The 22,862-nt window shown below is 46.0% G+C and overlaps 1 protein-coding gene and 1 pseudogene across 1 annotated transcript; one reads left to right on the top strand and one right to left on the bottom strand.

Annotated features, from left to right (window-relative positions):
• Window positions 1–1,915: 1,915 nt before the first annotated feature.
• Window positions 1,916–22,386, top strand: LOC136655431 (solute carrier family 2, facilitated glucose transporter member 3-like). The gene is made up of 10 exons (XM_066631875.1): window positions 1,916–2,049; window positions 7,382–7,477; window positions 10,731–10,891; window positions 11,607–11,847; window positions 12,157–12,319; window positions 13,650–13,837; window positions 14,632–14,736; window positions 15,417–15,518; window positions 16,708–16,911; window positions 19,171–22,386. Exons 1-10 carry the CDS (start codon window positions 2,035–2,037, stop codon window positions 19,396–19,398), a joined length of 1,503 nt encoding a protein of 500 aa, XP_066487972.1. The 5' UTR covers window positions 1,916–2,034; the 3' UTR covers window positions 19,399–22,386.
• Window positions 16,381–16,496, bottom strand: LOC136656700 (5S ribosomal RNA; annotated as a pseudogene).
• Window positions 22,387–22,862: the final 476 nt, after the last annotated feature.

Raw genomic sequence — 22,862 nt, 5'->3', positions numbered from 1 at the left:
AAATATTAAACTTGCTAAAGTGGAGAGCTCATTTTCCCTCATCTTTTATGGAATTTGAGAAAGGTGGGTTTGAGCTCCACGGCTTGCAAAATGTTTGGTGTGTAGTCAGATCTTTACAGCATGCAGTGGTTACTGCCAGAAATGATACTGAATTCTGATATAGCTGGCATTTTTGGGTAGGGAGTTGAGTTTGTTATGAAGGTCAGAATTAATTAGGCTGTCTCAAATTGTCCTCCAGCAATATGAAAGCATGAGACATTGTCCTGCTCCTACTGCACATGTGAGAAGCAAAGCCAGGATGCTTTGCACAGATGCAACTTAGAGGCCTAGAAAATTGGTGGGATTGCAACAATTTTAGGGATCTGAAATGGAGATGTTGAAAGTTATTGACCATATTTCTCCCATGCCTTCTGCATCAAGCAATCATTTTATTCTGTTTTATATAGTGTATGAAGTACACTTTGGAATGTTCTCTCTAGAATTCTAGGACACCATTAGACAGAGTAGAGCAATTATTTCTGGCAGCAGATTTGAGGTGTCATCAGTTTCAATTAATGTATATACTTCTGCAGACAGGATGTGGGGGGCTGCAAATGGCATGGGCTTATTGATCCTGCATATGCCTGATCTTGTCTGATCTTGGAAGCTAAGCAGGGTCAGGCCTGGTTAGTACTTGGATGGGAGACCACCAAGGAATAGCAGGTGCTATAGGCTTATACCATAGTCTTTTGAGACTGAAGGTTGCCAACCGATGTGCTAGGGAGGAACCCAAAGACTAGTGAACTGGAGAACAGACTGCTGAAGTATGTGAATATGCAAATGCAGTTTTCTCTCATCAATTGCTTTCAAGAGCTTTTATTTATCAACCTGCGTGACCCCTTACTGTAGCATTACCATGTCAAGAGAATTGCTGAAATTAAGATGGAACCTATCGATCACATTTTGATACCATTTTATACCATCCCTCCAAGGAACTCAGGGTAGTGTGCATGGTTCCTTTCCACAACAACCCTGCGAGGTAGGTTAGGCTGAGAGATAGTAACTAGCCCAGGGTCACCCAGGAAGCTTTACGGCTGCACGAGACTTTGAACCTGGATCTTCCAGATCTAAGTCCAACCCCCAAACCACGACACCAGTGATTCCCAAAGTGAGGGCTGTGGCCTGATTTTTGGTGGGTTGTCAAAAAGTGATGGAAAGATCCGAAACTGCCTTAAACCCGAACCTATTCCAAAAATCAGATGCTGCAGCTGCTAACCGCCCTGCAAAGAGCTCAGCTCCCGCAGTTTGCAAGCAGGTGTAAATATAGGGAGGTAAAAGCTTGAGGGTCGTTTTTTCTGGTGGTTGTTCCTTAAAACATTATTTATTTCTAGGTCTCCTTTATTTTAAAGCCCGGTAAGCCTAGGTGGGTCTTAAAAAGTGGGTCCCAGCGCTCAAAAGTTTGGGAAGCACTGGGCTCCCCCATCCTGGCGTATTTCTCCAAATGGCCTTGATCTCTTCCCTTTCCAGCATCTGTCTCGCCTCTTGGAGCAAGTCCATCTGTGCCTGGATCGCCTTCCAGGGCCTCTTCCAGCGGGCTGGGCTGGAGAGAGTGGGGACCAGTCCGCCCCTCGCCCTCCTGACTGAGCGCCTCAGTGCTGCCCAGCAGCGGTGAAAGAGGGAATAGCGGGGGGTGAAGAAGCCCCCTCCCCTTTCGGGGGGAGGTCCTGGGAGCAAGCGCAGCCTCCAGGCGCGGATGATGCTCCAGCGTAGACCACTTGGCCCGCGGATGGATCTATTTAGTTATCCCCCCCCCTTGCAGCTGGCTCTGGGTGGGGGCGCTCCCGCCGCTCCGTCCCTGCCCACTGCTGATCCCCGCCCTTGATCTCCGCCCAGCCAGAAGCCATAAATAGAGCAGCTGCAGCGGACCGCGGCCCCGAAAGAGACGGAGGCGGCAACGGATCTCGCCGGGCGGAAGAGTCCTTTGCATCATCCTCTTCATCCTCATCCTCGGAGGAGGAGGCGGCGGGAAGGGATCAGACGCCTGCACGGAGCGCCATGGAGGGCAAGAAGGTGAGGGCATGCGTGCAAAGGACCCTTTTGCAGGGGCATGCGGTGGGTGGGGAGGCAGCGGAGGGCAGAGCCTCCCCACCGGCGCTCTTTGAAAGCGCTGCCGCGGTGGGAGGCACCCACAGCCTATGTGCGGAGCGGAGCAGGGAGATGGTGGAGAGCACAGAGCGCGCGGGTCGTGGGCGCTTGGGTGCCCTGGCGCTTCTGGGGGGACTCCGGAGGGGAGGCTCTGCCTTCACCTGCCTCCCCTGCTCTTCTGCACATCCCTGCTCTTTTGTCCGCTCCCTGGATCACGAAGCTGGCCTGGATCATCTGGAACTCTGGTGCCTCTCCGCTGGCACTGACGCTCTGGAACTCTGGGGTCTCATTTGATGGTTAGGATTTACCCCTCCCTCCCCCCCTAAACATGGATAAGGCAAAGAAGAGGTTAAGTGTCGGCTGCATGTAGGAGACGCCAAGTCCTGGATGGGTGCAGAACCGGGAGAATCAGCTGAGGTCTATTGGGCTTTTTTTCAAAAATCATTTCTTAAAAGATGTTCCTAATTAAGGCAGGTGTGAGCTGATTTCTGGATGGAAGCTCTCCAAATCTGAGTACGGTCCTGGCTGGAGTATGGAAGCATCAGCCGAGACACTTTTTATGAGGTGCATGTGATCCTTTGTGATGTCATGGGAAAGGAAGGCACCCAAGGGACTATTTATCCCTAAGAAATTTGCAACGTATAGGAAGGTGCCTGTTCTCATAGATGAGCCTTTCAAGTTCCCAGATACAGAGCAGAAACCAAATGAGATGTTGATTGAAGTTGTAGCCTCATCCCGATGTTTGATACTAGGGCACTGTTCTTGCCGTGCATGAACCATGCGTGTGATGAAGCATCCATTTCAGCAAAGGGGGGGGGGGAAGCAAGCAAGCAGAGCTGGAATGGAGAGGAAGACGCTGATTCATCTCTGAGCTGATTGAAGGACGCTTGAAGGCATCCTTGAAGATGATTTGTTTCTGTTGATGCTCTCCTGACCCTGAGAATATCAACATTGGTTGTTGGCCCCTCTCCTCTTCCAGGAGGGTGGTCCTTCCTAGCATCTTCATCAAGGTCATTTAGAGGATGGCAAAGAATGGGCTCCAGTGGGATTCCACAAGTGTTACCAGAATTCCTTTGAGTCCAGGATTTGGAGGCCTGATGTGGAGCCAGGGAGCCTGCCTGTGTGCACAAGTTGAAGGGGAAAGTGTGTGTATATGAGGGGGATCCCTGGGATTTCTTGCCAGGTTCACCATCATTGCAAAGTTTGCTTTTTTCCCCTACGGCACACTGCTTTTGAGCAGGCCCTGCGGGGGCAGACCATGAAGGATGCAGAGGAGATCATTTTAGGCCAGTGGTTCCCAAACTGTTTAGCACCTGGACCCACTTTTTAAAACTACACTCTCTTGGGACCCACCCAGGCTTACCAGACTTTAAAGAAGAAGTTCTAGAAAGAAAGAATATTATATTTATTTATTTATAAGTAATAACGAGAAAAAAGTCCATCAAACGTTTGTTTTCCTATGCTTGCAGTAGCCAAATTCTTTGCAGGGCAATTAGCAGCTACAGTGTCTGATTTTTGAATAACCTCAGGACTTGAGGCAATTATTTGATCTTTCCATCACCCTTTGGCGACCCACCAAAAATCAGGTTAGGACCCACCAGCGGGTTCCGACGCACTGTTTTAGGCAAATGTTCCTCCTTAGGTTGTACCGAGCTCCAAGGCCTTTGGCGGCGAGTAATAGCAGGAAGTAGCAGACACTTGAGAATGGATCGTGACACATAGGAAAGCACTTAAGGCTGTGGAAAGGCTCTGTGAGATGTCAGGCCAGGAGTCTGCAGGATGATCAAGGGGCATACAGAGAAAAGTCAGTCTGGCATAGCATGGCCTAGAAATTCTGTTGCAGGGGCATACATGTGTGCCTGCACGCATTCTATGCAGTATGCATCACTGAACAGAAGAGGGAAAGCCCCAGGCCTCTGCAAGTGGTTGGTGTCATGTTGTGACTAAGAGTGTGAGACAGGAAGTCCCTGGCTCAAGTATCTTGTTGGCCATGAAGTCCCTTGAGTGGTCCCGGGAGGGCAAGCTACTCTCAGCCTAAGCGACCCTGTTGCTATAGAGGTGATGGCAATAATGTGCATTTGGTTCTAAGGATTACTGAAGCAGAACTGCTTTGGGCTGTAATCCTAGGAGCACTTTCCTGAAAGAAAGCACCATTGACTAGAATGGGGCATATCTCTGAGTAAACATGCATGGTTGGACACTGACCACAGAGGAATATACATTTGAAATAATTATTAGTGTGAACTAGAAGGTCCTACATAGCTCTGCCTGCGCAGACATGACTTTGTGCAGACATGACTGTGTGCCTCATGTTTCCTTTTGTATTAAATGGGCTATTATGGGGCTAACGGGACATAATGGCTGCAGACTTGCATGTTAGAGCATGATCATCCGTGTACAAAGGAGGGGCGGGAAGATTGAAAATAATGAGGAAGTAAACAGATGGGGGAATGGGTGCTGAACCCCACTTCCACACACATTCTTGTCCCCAAAATATCATCTCTCCAGCCATTCTTCTCCCAGAGGGTTTTTTCTGAAACCATAAGTGATCTCGGAAATAACTGGAGGCGATGATTACAAGGGTTGAGGGTTACAAGGAGAAAGAGTGGGTGGGGAAAGGGGTTCACCTTCAGATCAGATCACCCCTACCGATCACTTTATGCAAATATAGCAGGACTCCTGCTCTAACACACAGCCGAGGTGCCCCAGAATGTGGTAAAAACGTAGTAATTGAACATGAATTATTTTTTAAATTAAAAATGTAAAGCTGGCTTTATCAGAAGTTACATTCTGAGTATACAAGACACTGCAGGATCAGATCTCCATCACTAGGGAGCGCCCTCCAAATCTCTGGCATCTGTCCAAGCTGTTTTTTCTACAAAGATTAAAAACGAGGACTGGGACGATTAGCAAAAACTACAGCAAACCAAAAATAGGCCAGGCTACTACCTACTCTTGTGAAAGGGACACCAGTGGGAGCATTCCTCCCGGGGCAAGTAGCAGTAATGAGAGGCAGTAGTGTAACTAGAAGGGGTGGAAAGAACTACGTTCTGCACGGCGCTTCATTGTGGTGCAAGCAGCTCCTTCCCCTCTCCTTTGGAGCCATTCTGGGCCACTAGAACAAAATGGAGGTGAACGCCTGGGTCCAAAGGGGAGGCAGAGGGACTGCTTGCATGCCGCTGCGAGGTTCTGTGCAAAACTTAGTGCTTTGCACCCCCTCTAGCTACACTACTGATGAGAGGTCCCAAGCCCACTTGGGATCATACTGGGGGACAAGGGGTTATAGGGCCCTTCCTCCCTCTGCCGCTGTCATGATCTGGATTGGGGTCCCTCGCAGCTTCCATTTACCTTGTAAAAAACAAGCACATGGGCCCCAGTCATACAGTTGACATCTGATCTCTTTTCCCCTCTCATAATGCATTGTATCTGCATACTTGCACTGGCATTTCTCATCAATTACTCATTAAGAAAGAGCATGCAATGAAATTCAAATTGTCTGTCTCACGTGTCAGAACTCTTCTTACCAGCTTTGCTTGGCATTGAACGTGGCTTTCCAAAGTGACCATGGGGGCTGGCGTACTGTAGATCAGCTGGGGAGTGGAGAAAGTATGGGGATAAATGGAGGGATTTTCCAAATTGGGGTGAATATATTATTATTATTATTATTATTATTATTATTATTATTATTATTATTATTTATTAACAGTAGTTATATACCGCTTTTCAACTAAAAGTTCACAAAGTGGTTTACAGAGAAAAATCAAATAACTAAATGGACAACGTATAAAGATGCCAGGGAATACCAGCAGACAGCCACTAGAACAGACAGTGCTGGGGTGAGGTGGGCCAGTTACTCTCCCCCTGCTAACAGAAGAGGAGCACCCACTTGAAAAAGTGCCTCTTAACCAATTAGCAGGGGCCGTATATAGTATACAGATGGATACAAATATATATATATAGTATACAGATGGAACAGACAGTGACTGCATAAGATCAGGAGGCAATGGATTCCAATAACCTGATTGGACTTCCAATCCTGATTGGACTGTTGTGGTAGTTGTGATCTCATCTAGTGGCTAGAAAGTGGGGTGGTGAGGCATCTGTAAATGTGGGAGGGCATAATTTCAAGATCTTCTACTTATATGTGCACATGGAAACATAACTACCCCTCTGCAGATATGGATTTGTCATCCTTATCAACCACAGAGGTCCTTGAGTGCTCTTAATAGCTTGCCGTGCCCTTGCTCCATGGAACAGATCAGAAGACCATGTCTTAGCTCAGAAGCAAACATCTCCCCAAACTAAAGCAGACCTCTGAAGAATGGTGCAAAGTTAGCAGTAATAAGAAGAGATGGGGAGATAATCATTTAAAGATCGGCAGCTATCTTCAGACTCCCTGGGGCTATATTTGTGGAGACTGCTGTGTGCTTAATGGAGATGGAACTAAAAGGAGACTCAGGATTTATCTCCCCACCCTGCTTGTTGAAAGTGAGATGGATTCAAGATATTGAATCTTTAGGCCCTTGTAGAGACTGGCCTCTCAAATGTTGCTTATCAGGAAGAAAATGTCATACCTGTATTTGGTTCCATTAGTTTGCCTTCCTCCTCTGTTTGCACATTTGGAATATTTGCAAGGAAGGAAGATTTCCGTCCATTTTGATGTTCCTTTACGTTTTACATGCTCTCAGGTCAAATGTATCTTAAAAATACATGGGGTTTGTCAGCTGATATCTGGGATAGGGAGTTACTGATTTTGAGGAGTTCTGGTGTAGAAGCCTATTTCTTACGAATAGTTTTGGCTTCCCATTCTTGAAACACAGAGTCGGTGTTTCATCCTTTCCAAAACCACGAGGATTGAAAGGATTGAGCAGTGGAGATCATGTTTGGGAATGAATAGTATGTAAGGAAGAGATGAATGCCAAAGAGACCTACTCTGTATGCAATTATAAATGCTCTTATTTCAGGGGTTTGTCTATTGGAGTGTCACTAAGTGTCCAACACCCAATACATTTATAGGGGAGGCACCCAGTCGTTCACATCTCTATCATGTCAGGCAAGAGAAGCAGAGAGGTTTCACTTTTTGGACATTCCTATAAGTTCATGGAAAATGAGACTGGGAATGGATATCTCATTTTTTACCCTGTTTTCTGAGAAACCCTAAATTGAGTTGCCTGTTTAATTTTATAGAAAGCAAATTTGGCTGAGAACAAGTCAATTAGCTGACCTTTTTTTTTTTCCTCCTACCTTTCTTCTGCAGAAGGTAACAGGCTCCCTTGTCTTTGCTGTATCTATTGCTGTCATCGGGTCTCTCCAGTATGGATACAACACAGGAGTCATCAATGCTCCAGAGGAGGTAAGATGAAGGGGGAGGGGGCTTTCTGGGCTATAAAAGGGACCAGGAAGATGTAGAATCAGGAAAGTTGTGAAGGACACAGTACACAAGAGAAAAGAAAGTTGTGAAGGACACAAGAGGGGAGAAATCATGGAGCACAGCAATGGTCTGTTCATGACGTGAACATGGGGGAAACTGACATTAGGGAGGACAAACAGATCCTTTGTTTTGGAGAAACCCAGAGGCATAGGGAAAAGACAGAGGTTGTGCAATACTTTTTTTCTAACAAAAGCAGCATATGTAATAGCTTTGTGCCAGGTAGAAACTCAACAGGTGGAGCTTTCTTTATTGCAGATACCTGGTGGGTTTCCCTGCCCTTCAAACATCTGTGGGAGGTATAGAGCCTTCCAAGAAGAAGGCTAGCCATTGAAGTGGCATGTGCTAGTACCTGTTTTGCATGGCAAAAGGGATGTTGGAGTTTCCCTGTGCAGTGTTGTGTAGGAGTAGAGAAAGGCACATTGGGACACTCCTCCCTGGGAGTGCAGAGCAACTGTCATCTGATGAAAGGAATTGGAATGCTATGTGGAATAGCACAGTGTGGGGGTACATTTCCTTTGCCAAGTTAAAAAGTGTTGCTGAAACATTGTGCCTAGTGTCACCCAAAAAACAGAAGGGTTTTTGTTTGTATACTTGATAGTCAATAAACCAGAAAGTGAAGCTTGATGGCACAGAGGTGGTAGTGCCTGACTAGCCACTGTAGCACCAAATTTCATGTTCTGAGATAATCTCCTGTTCAAATTCAGCACAGCTGCTCCGGGTTGTAGGCTTTTCCTGTATTGCGCAAATGACTTTTCCAGACAATTGCTTTATAATGCAGAAGCAAAACAAATAGTGATATTATTGTATGGGAAAGCATCAAAAACAAATTCAAGATTCCAAACATTAAAAATGGTCACATCGCAAAACATATCACTGAAAGCATTTCTGATGGGGGTTAAGAACAGCCCCACTGGATCAGGCCATAGGCCCATCTAATCCACCGTCCTGTATCTCACAGCAGCCCCACCAAATGCTCCAGGGAGCACACCAGATAACAAGAGACCTCATCCTGGTGCCCTCCCTTGCATCTGGCATTCTGACTTAGCCCATTTCTAAAATCAGGAGGTTGCACATACACATCATGGCTTGTAACCCATAATAGATTTTTCCTCCAGAAACATGTCCAATCCCCTTTTAAAGGCGTTCAGGCCAGATGCCATCACCACAACCTGTGGCAAGGAGTTCCACAGACCGACCACACACTGAGTAAAGACGTATTTTCTTTTGTCTGTTCTAACTCTCTGGTTGTCAGTTTTCCTAGCACTCATGCCACAAGATGTTGTTACTGGGATAATGCAATTCTTTCTCCTGCTAGAATGCCATTGCCTGAATTCAGTTACCATAGTCAATTCATTAGTGTCCACAGTATGTTACTAGCACTGGAAAGGGGAAAGAGGCATTCTCACAGGTGTTGAAACTGGCAACTCCTGGTCAGTTTCACCTCTATGCAGCAAATTGTCATGTTGAGGTAAGTGAAAACTGACACCTTGGAACAGACCTTTCCAGGCACTTTCAGCTTTGTTTGCTTTTATAGACTGAGTGAGCCCCCTCTGGCAAGCACACATAGGGGTGGGAGGGCAAGAAGGCGGCAACAGTTGCTGCCTCAGGGTAGCTGCCATTCAAAGCACAAAATGTCACCTCAGCTTGCTAGCACTGCAAAGAGAATGTGAGAGAGGGCAGTGGGGACAGCAGATGTGCATCTTTAAATTGGAGCAGCTTTTGTCAAGGGACCAGTGGCGTGGGTGGGGTGGGCTGCCGCAGGTTTGAGACTCAGAAGGGTGTCACCACACCACCCGAGCCTCCCTTTGGTGATCTTTGGGCTGCTTTGGCCCAGCTACCATGTGCTTTTGTTGTCAATCATGTTTTTGACACTTGCCAGCAAGAGGGCACAGCAGCTTGGCCTGAAGCAACCTGAAGATCGCCAAAGAGGAGGTGGGGTTTACGCATTCAAACCAAAGACAGGGCTCGGAAGTTCAGGGGTGACATAATGGCATCACACGTGGTATAAACACCTCTGCAAATGACCCTCCCTCCCTCCCTCCCTCCCTCCCTCCCTCTCTCTCTCTCTCTCTCTCTCTCTCTGAGATTAATCCAAACATCCTGGTGTTGTTACGTAATAGGAGAAATGAATCTTTGGAATGACGAGAGTGGTGGGGAAGTGGGATAGCCATGAATGAACTGAAGGCAAGGCACTTAAGCCAGGGTGGAGGCTCCTGAGTCACAGAACTGCTGCTTGGTGGAAAATGTGCAATGAACATGCCAATGTGCCTCTCAAGTGATGCAAACATGTTCTTCCTTCCCTCAAGATTCTCGTCTACTCCCCGCCTCTGGCAGTCAGGAGTACAGGCACTCTAACTAGCCAGGCATGAGTTCTCACCTTCCAGTTGTGCCTCTGAATCACCATACCTTATCTTTTTGATTTCATGCAGTGGCCACATTACGGGCTTGGGTGGGGAGGGGACAATTAATTGGGGGAAATTCTAAAAAGAGCATCACGAAATTGCACCATAACAAAAAGAGAACTGAGGAAGTGCGTCTTTAGATTCTTGTAAGCCCGTCAGCCTGGGACAGTGACTCATGCATACCACATGCGCTCAAGTTCCTGGAATGGGAGGGAGGTGTTGCCATACCCGATTCTGAGGAAAGAGGGGAGTAAAGGGCCTGTGTCCTGCTGCCATCTGGTGGTAATGCAGAGTATGGCATTTGACCCTGACCCCTCCTGCCTCAATGAACCAGCACTGTGCTGAGTAGGGTAGACCTAGCACTACAATGATGGCAAGACTCCTGGGCACTTTGTGAACGCAGGAGAGAATTCCAACTGCCTTTTAATCCTTTGCATGTCAAGCTGCACCTCTTCTATTCAAGGATTAGAGGTGCAACTGCCTGGATCTCTTTGAAAGGGGCTTTGCGTGTTTCTGATCATTCAGTCCAACTGTATTTTCCAAGCAGTTGCCCGAGCTGTTCAGCTGGATGGATGATAAACAGGGCAATATGTGATGAAATGTACCTCTTTAAGGCTGCAGTCCTTTGTCCATTTGCTTGTGTGCAAAGTTTATTGCCTATAACAGGACTGGACTCAAATTTCTAACACATTTGTCCTTTTTCTTGTACCTTTTACAATGGACGGTTCAGCAATAAGTGTGGAACTTATTTTCTTTTTTTCTGTCTCCTGCAGATTATCAGGGAATTCATCAATCAGACCTGGATAGGCAGGACAAATGCCCCCATCTCTGAAAATCTCTTGACCCTTCTGTGGTCCTTCTCTGTGTCCATCTTCACTGTGGGAGGCATGATTGGCTCTCTTTCGGTCGGACTTTTTGTCGACAGATTTGGCAGGTGTGTTCAGAGTCTGGACTATGCAGAAATGTCTTCCTCAGTTCTGAAGCACAGAAAGGGGATAAGTGGAATTGATCCTCTTTCTCAGCGGCGTAGCTAGAGGGGGTGCAAAGCACTAAGTTTATTTATTTACATTTTTATACCGCTGTTCCTCCAAAGAGCTCAGGGCTGTGTACACAGCTGTTCCCCTCCTTTTGTCCTCACAACAGCCTTGTGAGGTAGGTGAGGCTGAGAGAAAGTGACTGGCCCAAGGTCACCCAGGAAGCTTCATGGCGGAGGGGGGATTCGAACCTGGATCTTCCAGGTCTAAGTCCACCTCCCAAACCACTACACCATTGCAGGGAGCCTCCCTGCAGTGTGTAAGCAGCCCCTCTCCGGAGCAAAACGGAAGCTTACACTGCTGCTCTTTCTGTAATTATGGGGAATGCAGTTTCAAAGATGAAACTCAAAAAACAAAGGGGAGATTTCATTGGTTGTTATTCTATGCATGGAAAATACCTGGTGTGGAAATACCAAGAGGCAAAGGTGATCAACTCAGACAGAAGACATTGGGTGCCCACAGTCACAGCTATGCCCTCTGGCACCGGGGGCACAACATTTTTTAACACCCCTCCCCCCAAGCTCAAATATGTCTCGTGCTCACCCAAAATGTATAATCTTGTATCATCTTTTCCATTCTCTCTTGTAACACTATTAAATATTTTTCCCTATACAGGAGAAACTCTATCCTGATCGTGAACGTTCTGGCAATTTCAGGTGGCCTCTTGATGGGCTTCTCCAAACTTGCGAAAGCTGTGGAGATGCTCATAATTGGCCGCTTTGTCATTGGTCTCTTCTGTGGCCTCTGCACTGGCTTTGTGCCCATGTACATCAGTGAGATCTCCCCCACTGCACTGCGAGGGGCTTTTGGTACACTGAACCAGGTGGGCGTTGTCGTGGGCATCTTAGTGGCACAGGTGAGATGGTTTTTTCCACACAATTGTTGCAAAGCCATTCAAGCCTCTGTGGCTCACTGGTATTGTTAGGAAGTAGTTAATAATGGAGGCTGCAAATCTAGGACAGAATTCTGTGGGAGGGGCAAGGAATCTCTCAGAGAATTCACAGTTCTTCAGCAAACAACAATTGTCACAGTTCTATGGGGGAAGCCATGACAGTTAAAGTGGTATAAAACTTTTTAGATACGCTGTTGTTAACTTCCAAAACATATGGAAATAATTCCTGAAACTTCTGCCTATCTTTCTGTCTCCACCAACTACGGCAATTAGGTCTTTGGTCTTAATGTCATCATGGGAACTGCTGCTCTCTGGCCAGTGTTACTGGGGTGCACTGTTGTCCCAGCCATTGTGCAGTGTGTCGCGCTGCTGTTCTGTCCAGAAAGCCCACGCTTCCTGCTCATCAACAAGCAGGATGAAGAGAGAGCCCAAAAAGGTAACCATAATCATGACAGTACCAGCTCCTTCTGCCAATAGTACTTTTCATTTACACTGAGTTAGGAAAAACGGTAATTAAGGAAGATTCAGCTGTTTCTAGATCCTATACCGGTGGGGAAGGTGACAGAGAAAGTAGAAGGTGTATTCAACAGTAATAAGGCTGGAATGTGAGTGAATGTAGTTACATGTACTGTGAGGCCTCAGTATCCATGGGAGTTCTGTTCCAAAACCCCTTGTGAATACCAGGGCCCCACTATATTTAAATTTCATTAAAGTTGGGGGTGAGGATTAATGTGTTAATCCAAAGGCAGTTTCATCTCCCAAATGAGCAGAGAGTTTATTACCACCTCTGTCCCAAGTTAGAGGAATGGCGGTGCAGGGGGAAGCTTTCTCTGTAGTGGCACCATAATAATGGAGTTCCCTTCCAGAGATATTAAGAACTACCCCCTTCCTCATGGCTTTTTGGAGTAAACTCAAAACATGTCTGTTTTGTCTGGTGTTTGGGTGGTGGGTTGAGGCCTGCTCTCTGCGCCGAATAATGGACAAAACACACCAAAGTGGTCCCTATTGTCAGAGGGGCAGTTGGTAAATTTCAAAAAGTTTTGTGAATTATTTTGAAGAACTGCAGTTTAATGAAATAACTCCATCTGATCTGCGTGCACACAAGCACTTCTAGGAACTTCGTACATATTGCACGGATATCTAGTTGATACTTAGGTCTCAGGCTGAGACTCGTATCAGTTACTTAATGCCAGGCAATGACTGTGTTGCATGTAGGTGGTAGTAGTAGTAGTAGTAGTAGCAGTAGAACAGTGGTACCTCGCATAACGAAATTAATCCGTTCCACGAGTCCTTTCGTTATGCAAGTTTTTCGTTTTGCGAAGCGCGGTTTCCCATAGGAATGCATTGAAATTTAATTAAAAGTCAGAACAAAGTCAAATTTGGTTTACAAAGTGTTTATTAAGTGCTCTTTAAAGGCATACATACTGTACTGAGGATTTCAAAAATTTCAAGCACAAAACTTCAACTTTTTAATTTTAAAAATTCGTCTTGCGAAGCACGGCCATAGATAAAATTCATCTTGCGGAGCACGGCCATAGAAAATTCGTCTTGCAAGTCACCGGAAAAAATCGCAAAAACGCTTTCGTCTTGTGAGTTTTTTGGTGTGTGAGGCATTCGTTATGCGAGGTACCACTGTAGTAGTAAACAGTATCACATGAATTCCAGAAGTGTTCTAACGAGAAATAATGTACACGGTTGGCCGGGTTTCTATAAATGGATGTTCTCTCATGTACTGTATAATTCAATTGTTTTATTTCTCTCATCAGTTCTTCAAAAGCTCCGTGGCACCCAGGACGTGTCCAGTGACATTCAGGAGATGAAAGAGGAGAGCGCCAAGATGGCTCAAGAGAAAAAAGTGACCATTCCTGAGCTCTTCCGCTCCCCCAACTATCGGCAGGCCATCATCATTGCCATCATGCTCCAGCTCTCCCAGCAGCTCTCGGGCATCAATGCGGTACAAAATCTTCCTTCTTAATGTTCTGGGTTCTCTGATAAATGCCTGTGGATATAATAATAATAATAATAATAATAATAATAATAATAATAATAATAATAATAATATGGGTATTTATATACCACTTTTCATGGTTGCCAGATTTCTCCTTATTTCAAGGCGGTTTACATAGGCAGGCAATACTAAATCCCTATAGGGATTTTTACAATTGAAGAAGGTTCTGTCTTTCAAGAACCACAACATTTCAGATGGATCTTTTTATGATCTGGTATCACATTCTGGCCTCCAGTTTCCTCCCACGCAAGCTGACAATCCTTCATATCTCACTTGAAGGGCCAAAGAGCAGATGGAAAAACTCAGCTCCGCTTGTCAGCTGCTTCAAGGTCTCACCGTTCATGGTGCCAGTGGCCTTGAACTGGTGACCATTGGATGTTATCTTCAGGCAAACAAAGGCTCTACCCTCTAGACCAGACCTCCTCCCATATAGAGGGAGATTACCACGTACTAAATTGCTGGTAATGGGGCAGGCCTAGTTCCCATAAGAACCAACTGGAATGGACCGATAATGATTGTGGACTCATTGGATGGCCTTGAACACATCCTTATACCTGAGACTCGGTATATCAGATCCTTATCTGCAAAAGAGAAAGAGGTTCCCCAGCACTCAATTCAGGGCACTGTGCTTCTCTCTCCCGGTATCCTGATACAATATCATAAAAGTGTCTTTATTATAAGTAATGCTTGATTTAGTCCCATTCATTGAACACAAGTTGTTAATATTTCTCTGACTGCAGGTGTTTTATTATTCTACTGGAATTTTCAAAGATGCTGGGGTGCAACAACCAGTGTACGCTACCATTGGTGCTGGCGTGGTCAATACTATCTTTACAGTTGTATCGGTAAGTAGTCCTGGTCAGCGTGTTTCAGGGCTCATGGTAGGAAGAAATTTCTCGCTCGATTCGTAGTGAATTTCAATGCCTTGCTCTTGGATTGTATATTAAACTGCAAATGGTCATTCAATGGGCCTTACTAACAGCTCAATCCTATCTGGGCTTTACAGTAGCAGAACAGAGATTCCGTTGTTGTAAATGGCTGTATGGCGGCATGTGCAGTACGCCAATGGCAGCCATTTCAGAACCATCACTGCAAATGGCAGTGGTGTTGGTGGTCCACTGCTGTAGCCAGCTACCAGTGGGAGCACAAGCACAGGGGGCAGGCAATGGGGGAGTGTCTGAGCAGGGAGGGGCAGACAGGATGTAGAACATGGAAGGTAGTTTCCAGTGGCACAGGTGTGTGCCAGGATCCTATCCCTGTTCTGCAACCCTTCCCTCTCCCTTACTCTCCTTGTTGCTGCAACAGCAAAATGGCTGATGCAGACCAGAGGAGAACTATTGGGGCAGCAGAGGCTTGTACCGTGGCAGGTGAAAAAATGCATCAGCAGGGGGAGGGGGATTTGTTAGGATTGAACTGTAAGTGTTTATAGGATACTTACTTAAATACTGTTATTAATTATTAGGATTGCACAGCCTTAGTAGTTTGGTTTGCTAAAATCAACATTTTGTTCCTTCCATTTTTCCAGCTGTTCCTGGTGGAGCGCGCAGGGCGTCGGACACTCCATTTGGTTGGCTTGGGAGGCATGGCGGTCTGTGCTGCCGTCATGACCATCGCTTTGGTATTGAAGGTAAGGCATTTGCATTCTTACTGCCTTGTTATGCATCAGCAGGGACAAAGCATCAGAACAGCCCCACTGGATCAGGCCATAGGCCCATCTAGTCCAGCTTCCTGTATCTCACAGCGGCCCACCAAATGCCCCAGGGAGCACACCAGATCACAAGAGACCTGCATCCTGGTGCCCTCCCCTGCACCACCCTTATCAGTGGTGACTTTAGGCTCAGAATAAATTGTATCTTTGTCTACTTTTGTATCTTCGGAGAGGAAATGATGCATTGGAGATGGGATAATACCTTTGGAGCTAAAAAAAATTCAATTGTAGAATTACTCCAGCTAATATTATAATGCCGTTATACAAATCGATGGCAAGGCTACACCTGGAGTATTGCGTCCAGTTCTGGTCGCCACATCTCAAAAAGGACATAGTGGAAATGGAAAAGGTGCAAAAGAGAGCGACTAAGATGATTACTGGGCTGGGGCACCTTCCTTACGAGGAAAGGCTACGGCGTTTGGGCCTCTTCAGCCTAGAAAAGAGGCATCTGAGGAGGGACATGATTGAGGCATACAAAATTATGCATGGGATGGATAGAGTGGATAGAGAGATGCTCTTTTCTCTCTCGCATAACGCCAAAACCAGGGGACATCCACTAAAATTGAGTGTTGGAAGAGCTAGGACAGACAAAAGAAAATATTTCTTTACTCAGCGGCATTTGGTGGGCTGCTGTGAAATACAGGAAGCTGTAAGATATGGCAAGCTGGACTAGTTGGGCCTATGACCTATCCAGCAGGGCTCTTCTTATGTTCTCAATTGCTCGCAGAGCAGGAGAGAGGTAAATGGTTGGCAACCTTCAGTCTCAAAAGACTATGGTATAAGCCTACAGCACCCAGTATTCCCAGGCGGTCTCCCATCCAAGTACTAACCAGGCCTGACCCTGCTTAGCTTCCGAGATCAGATGAGATCGGGCATGTGCAGGGTTTCACTATAAGAGGCTTGAGTCAGGAAATCTGGTTTCAAAACTGTGCTTAGTCAGCACACATTGGGTGTTTTTTTCATCGCTTTGGGTCTCTTTGTGTAATACAGATAAAAGGAAGAATGACCAATATAGACTCTGAAATGCACAGCTCAAAACAGGCAGGTTAGATCTGGTCTCTTCTGGGTCAGTGTGCTCAATTTGGTTAATTCTCTTTCTTTGTTGCAGGATGTAGTGAGCTGGATTGGCTACATCAGCATCATTGCCACTCTGGCCTTCGTGGCGTTCTTCGAAATTGGCCCTGGCCCCATTCCCTGGTTCATTGTGTCCGAACTCTTCAGTCAAGGTCCTCGTCCTTCAGCGGTGGCAGTGGCTGGTTGCTCAAACTGGACAGCCAATTTCCTTGTGGCCATGCTGTTTCCTTATGCAGTGGTAAGAGTTATGCTAAGAGGAGTTCCTGTTGGCCTGCAGATGATTGAGTTGTACAGCATGTGCATGGTAGTTTATTGATAAGCAAAACCAACAGCCCAATCCTAACTCAATTCCTGTGTGAAGAAGCAGCAGCACCAGCAGGGGCTACACTGTACCCCTGGGGGGATTTCAGCTGCTGGAGGTCTCCTCTAGGTAAGGGGATATTTATCCCCTTGCTTTGGGGCAAGCCCTCTATAACTGGTGAAAGTCTGGGTTGATTCGTGTTGGTGAATCAGGCCCAGGAAGGAGGATAGGATACAGTGCCTGCCAGTGCCACCAATCCCCTCCCCTCCCAGTACTGACCCACCCATCCCCACCCATGTCACTCCTCCCCCACCCCTGTGCTGGACTTACCTGCTCTTGCAGGTATCCCTGCATGCACTGACATAAGCAGGAATACTCTGGCCTTCCTGCTGGTGCAGCAGGCTCTTGTGCTATCACAATTACTTTATGGCGCTTTTGCAACAGTGTGAAGGCATGGTGTGCTGGCAGAACACGTGCCTTAGGATTGGGCCAAAACAGTCTGGAGGAAAAATCCATTACGGGTTCCAAGCCATGATGTGTATGTGCAACCTCCTGATTTTAGAAATGGGCGATGTCAGAATGCCAGATGTAGGGGAGGGCACCTGGATGCAGGTCTCTTGTTATCTGGGGTGCTCCCTGGGGCATTTGGTGGGCTGCTGTGAGATACAGGAAGCTGGACTAGATGGGCCTATGGCCTGATCCAGTGGGGCTGTTCTTATGTTCTTAACTACAATTCCCAGGAAGCCTTGCAGGTCTCTTGTTAACTGGTGTGCTCCTGGGGCATTTGGTGGGCCGCTGTGAGATACAGGAAGCTGGACTAGAGCTGGGCCTCTGGCCTGATCCAGTGGGGCTGTTCTTATGTTCTTAACTACAATTCCCAGGAAGCCTTGCAGGTCTCTTGTTATCTGGTGTGCTCCCTGGGGCATTTGGTGGGCCGCTGTGAGATACAGGAAGCTGGACTAGATGGGCCTCTGGCCTGATCCAGTGGGGCTGTTCTTATGTTCTTAACTACAATTCCCAGGAAGCCTTGCAGGTCTCTTGTTAACTGGTGTGCTCCTGGGGCATTTGTTGGGCTGCTGTGAGATACAGGAAGCTGGACTAGATGGGCCTATGGCCTGATCCAGTGGGGCTGTTCTTATATTCTTAACTACAATTCCCAGGAAGCCTTGCAGGTCTCTTGTTATCTGGTGTGCTCCCTGGGGCATTTGGTGGGCTGCTGAGATACAGGAAGCTGGACTAGATGGGCCTATGGCCTGATCCAGTGGGGCTGTTCTTATGTTCTTAACTACAATTCCCAGGAGGTCTTGCAGGTCTCTTGTTATCTGGTGTGCTCCCTGGGGCATTTGGTGGGCCGCTGTGAGATACAGGAAGCTGGACTAGATGGGCCTATGGCCTGATCCAGTGGGGCTGTTCTTATCTTCTTATGTACATAACTGATCTGAGGAACTAGCAGTTTAAAAATGAACAGTAGAGTGCAAAACAGAAGGAGAGAAGTGGTGGGGTGGGTAAGGATAGCAAGAGATGAATGTGACAAAATATACTTAAATGCACCGTGTTGTAATAGTGAGTGTCTTGGGGGGGTAGCAAGCAAGGGCTTTCTGGGAAAAGTGGGATCTGGGGGGAGATTTGACCAGTGAGGTTCACTGCAGTTCATGACATGGAAAGATTTCTTGGGAACACTGCAAGTGGCAGAGTTTGTATGTCCAACAGCAAAAGAGCAACTTAATCTGAACCAGTGTTCACCTGGGACAGGTGGTGGAGGCTTGGAAGAAGTCCGTGGATTGGGGAGAGGAAGTGGGGAAAAAGTGCACAGGCTGGTCTAGCCTATTCCTTCCTCACTTGCCACTCAGTGAGAACATGGGCCTAGTTGGCTAAGATGGCTGTCCTTGAAGCGCAGAACGATATGTTTACCCACCTGACGTTAACCGTCCTGATGTAAATACGAGAGAGAGAAGGTGGGACACCTTTAAGCATGTCTGTTATGGCTGCTGCATGGCAAGAGATAGGGATGGTGGTACCCAAGTGCTGTGACAAGTGCACTGCTTGTCAAAATCTGAGTACTATGACTGTATGAGTGATGAATGCTCGGACCAGATGCTTCCTGACTTCTGGCCCTGGCAGACTGAAGCCATTTGCTTAACTTGCCAGCCTATTGCTTTGCTCGAGTATAACCTTTCCCCCTTTTCTTCCTTGCAGCTCCTGCTGAAGTCTTACGTGTTCCTTGTGTTTGTCGGCTTCCTCATCATCTTCTTCATCTTCACCTTCTTTAAAGTCCCGGAGACAAAAGGCAGGACTTTTGAAGAAATCTCCAGCGTCTTTCAAAGGCGAGCGGCAGACGGCATATCCGCCCCAAACATGGCAAAGAGCTCCATGGTGGAACTGACAAGCATACAGCCAACGAAGGACGGCAGTGCAAACATTTAACATGCTCCCGGCTTGACATTTGTTCATTCCTGATGACCATCCTGATAGGAGGCACACAGAGATACCGTTTTAATTGCTGCTACTTTGTCCTTTCCCCTCGGCCTTCCCTGTATATGTTATGATTTCTGCAAAGCACTTAAATGGGCCCGATGCAAAGAGACCCCAGTTGTTTCTGACGCTGCAAAGGCACTTTAGAAAAGCTCACCTCTTTCATCTTTTCCCCTTTCTATTTACACGCCTATGAAGAACTGGAAATGTTGCCGATTCCCTTTTGTTTTTCTTTAAACTCCATTCACCTGGAATCATTGTGCAGGGGCTAACCTATTTCTTGGTGAATCAGTCGAACAGTTACAGTTTTGTAATGAAGTAGTTTTTTTTTGTATGTGAGCCAGGAGCAACCTCATCCTTTTCTTGCTTGAGTGTTTTCTACACTATGGGGTGTAGGCAAAAAGGGTCTAAACCCCTGCAATTTAATTTAAATGCGCCAAAAAAAAAAAAAAAGCCATCATAGGCTGCAATTCTATGTGTACTTACGTGGGAGTAAGCCACATTGAATATAGTGGAATTTACCGGAGAGTAAACATGTGTGGGATTGTGCTGCACTTTTTTTAATTAAGTGGTACAAGATTTTTTCATCCTCAAGAAATGAGCATAAAGATACAAGAGATATTTTGATCTTTTTTTGTACAATCCAAGAGATTTTATTTGCCAGAGTTTATTTATTCCTGTGTAGTGACATTTGCTTGTAAATATTTATTTTTTATGTAAAAATACCTCCTGTAACGAACCAGAAAAAAATGTTCAAGGTACATAGATATTTTAACAGATGTTTGTATATTAAGAAGCACTATGACTGTAAAGGGATCTTGGTGGTGGGCAGTGGAATACCAAAGATATACGAGATCAGTTGGGGTGCATGACCCAGAGTTGGTTGACCTGTTACCATTAAGGGCAAATTTTGCCATTTAGAAAAGATTGGTGAACACCGAGCCCTGGAGAGAAAAAGAATGTAGCTCTGTGTGTGCGTCAAGGTCAATCTCCATCTGAATATTTGGTGGACATGTCAAATACCTGTAATTTAGTATTACTTGAAAATTGTGATGTTCAAGGCACAAAGGTCATTGCTACTTGATTCATTCAGTCATTATTCCCATTCAGAGATGAAATACTGTGGGGCGTTTCTGTAGTGGTTTTTGAAGACGTGAGTGGGCTTCCCGTGACAGTGAATGTATGAAAATGTAACATAGGAAGGGAGCACATATTTGCCTGTGTCATGAGCCTGTCTCAACTACAGAAGCAGGTCAGGTGATTTTGAGGGCTACCAGTGAAATAACTGGTTTACATTTTGCAGGGTGACCATTTTGGGATAGGGGCAAAATATCCCAGGTCTCTCCACAGCTTTCTCAGCATTATTGCTCTTCCTGAAACAGATGCATGTGTTAAACTTTTCCACATCACAGTTTCACACATTAATGTCCCGGGGAGTACTTTGTCTTGTTTTTGAAAGGCAATATGGGGTGGTATATGGTTACATTCAGCCGCAAGATGAATTTAACCTAGTTTCTCTGAAGGTGGCAATAGTTTGGCTTCTTTTTTAAGAAGTAAACAAAGTCTGAAAATTGAACAAGGCAGATGGTATTTATGAGAGTTTATAGCTAGTTTTTCAACCTGTATTTTTGTATTCAATGATTTTATTATTAGATTGAAAGTGCATCTAAATTGCACGGGGCAATTTCTTGATGAGAGAAATTGTCAGCTCAGACTGGAGACAATGGAATGTAGGAACAGTGACCAAAGCTACTAAGAAGAAAGCCCAAAGAATCTGAATAGCCTGAGGAAAATCTCAAATGTTTGTTCAGTGAAATCTATGTAGATGACTACGGTTTCATTGAACTGAAATTTGGATAATGGGCTCTACTGTATACATTACTGGCATTGCCAATGGGGTAAATTTTTGTTTTATAAGAAGTATGAAATACTGTACTATACTGGCAGCATGTCTGTAGGTGTGTATCAATGCATTCCACTGGATGAAGAAAGACAATACTGTGTATTAATCACCATTCCTCCTATCTACACTGCATGAAGGAATGGGAAGGCCTCGTAGATCTGTGAACATATCTACAATATCTAGACCTAAATTTTAGTCCTTCTCTCTCCTTGCTGGGAACCGCAGTTCTCTGGAGGACTGAGGCTCTCTCTTCAATTACTCACCAAACTGCAGTCCTTAGCATTCTTTGGGGGAATGTCATGACCATTAATTGGGTATAAAGGGATGGTGGCTGGAAGAGGTTTCCTGAACTTGTGCTGAAGTACAATATATCCAGTATATTGGGTATAGTGTACATTCTGCTGCTGGGATTCTCAGGGCACAGTCCTAACCAGGTCTACTCAAAAGTAAGTCCCATTTTGTTCAATGGGCCTTACTCTCGGGAAAGTGTGGTTAGGCTTGCAGCCTCAGACACTTGCACCCAAATGTTCTTATGATTTAAGAAATTTGGCAGTCACACAATTGTTTGATCTTGTTTCCTCTCCCAAGCTGAATGCGTCCAAGAGGTCAGTGAAAAGTCTCTTTTTCCAAGGGGTTAATGGACAGCCTATCCCCAACACTGAAGCCTGCTTCATTCACTCCATTCAGGCTTGGATCTTCCAGTCCCCCACCATCCAGCTCACTCACAAGTTCATGCATTTTGCTCCCTCACAACACTCCCTCCAGCCTCCAATGGATGGATGTAGCTTCTGAAAAGCAAAAGCATTCCACAACTTGCATTCTATACTTGGTGCAATGCCTTGAATTGGTGTGTGTGTGTGTGTGTGTGTGTGTGTGTGTGTGTATGTGTGCGCGCGTGTGTGTGCATCTATATGGACCTGTCTCCCTCTGTACTTTTTGTTTTCTGTGTTGTAAAGACTGCCAATGGGTTTTATCAGCGTTATTGTTGTGAATGTGTTCTGTGTTTTTAAAATAAAAAGAATGGGTGGACCTATTAATATGTGTCTGCATTTATAACTCTTGAGTTTCATAATTTCTCATCTCTTTAACCAAGATATTTTCAGTAAAGGGCAAGAGACAGATTCAGTGGGCCTTCCTTATTCACAGGTTCATCATCTGTGGATCTGAGTATCCTCAGGCTGAGCCCACAGCTGGAAGGCCTCAGAGTTCCTCCCAGACACAACTGGAAGTGGCTTCTGGTCACTTCTGGGAGGTGTTCGGAGGAGGCCAGGAGGCTGCGTGTGACCTCTGGAGGGCCAGGCACGGTCCCCAGGTGGGTGATTGCAGCACTGCGCTTCTCCCCCCCCCCCATGGATTTAATTATCTGTGGCATTCCATATCTACATGGGTGTGCATTTCCTGGAACAGAATCCCTGCAGATCCCAAGAGTCCACTGTAAATCTACCCTTTCTATGAAAGTCAACCTCTCCCTCCCCTCCCTATCAGCCCTGGGCTTCCCCTTCAGCCCGGTTCC

The sequence above is a fragment of the Tiliqua scincoides genome, chromosome 6 (assembly GCF_035046505.1).
Source record: "Tiliqua scincoides isolate rTilSci1 chromosome 6, rTilSci1.hap2, whole genome shotgun sequence".
Taxonomy (NCBI): domain Eukaryota; kingdom Metazoa; phylum Chordata; class Lepidosauria; order Squamata; family Scincidae; genus Tiliqua; species Tiliqua scincoides.
The sequence above is the reverse complement of the archived record's forward strand: the minus strand, read 5'-3'. Positions and strand labels throughout refer to the sequence as shown.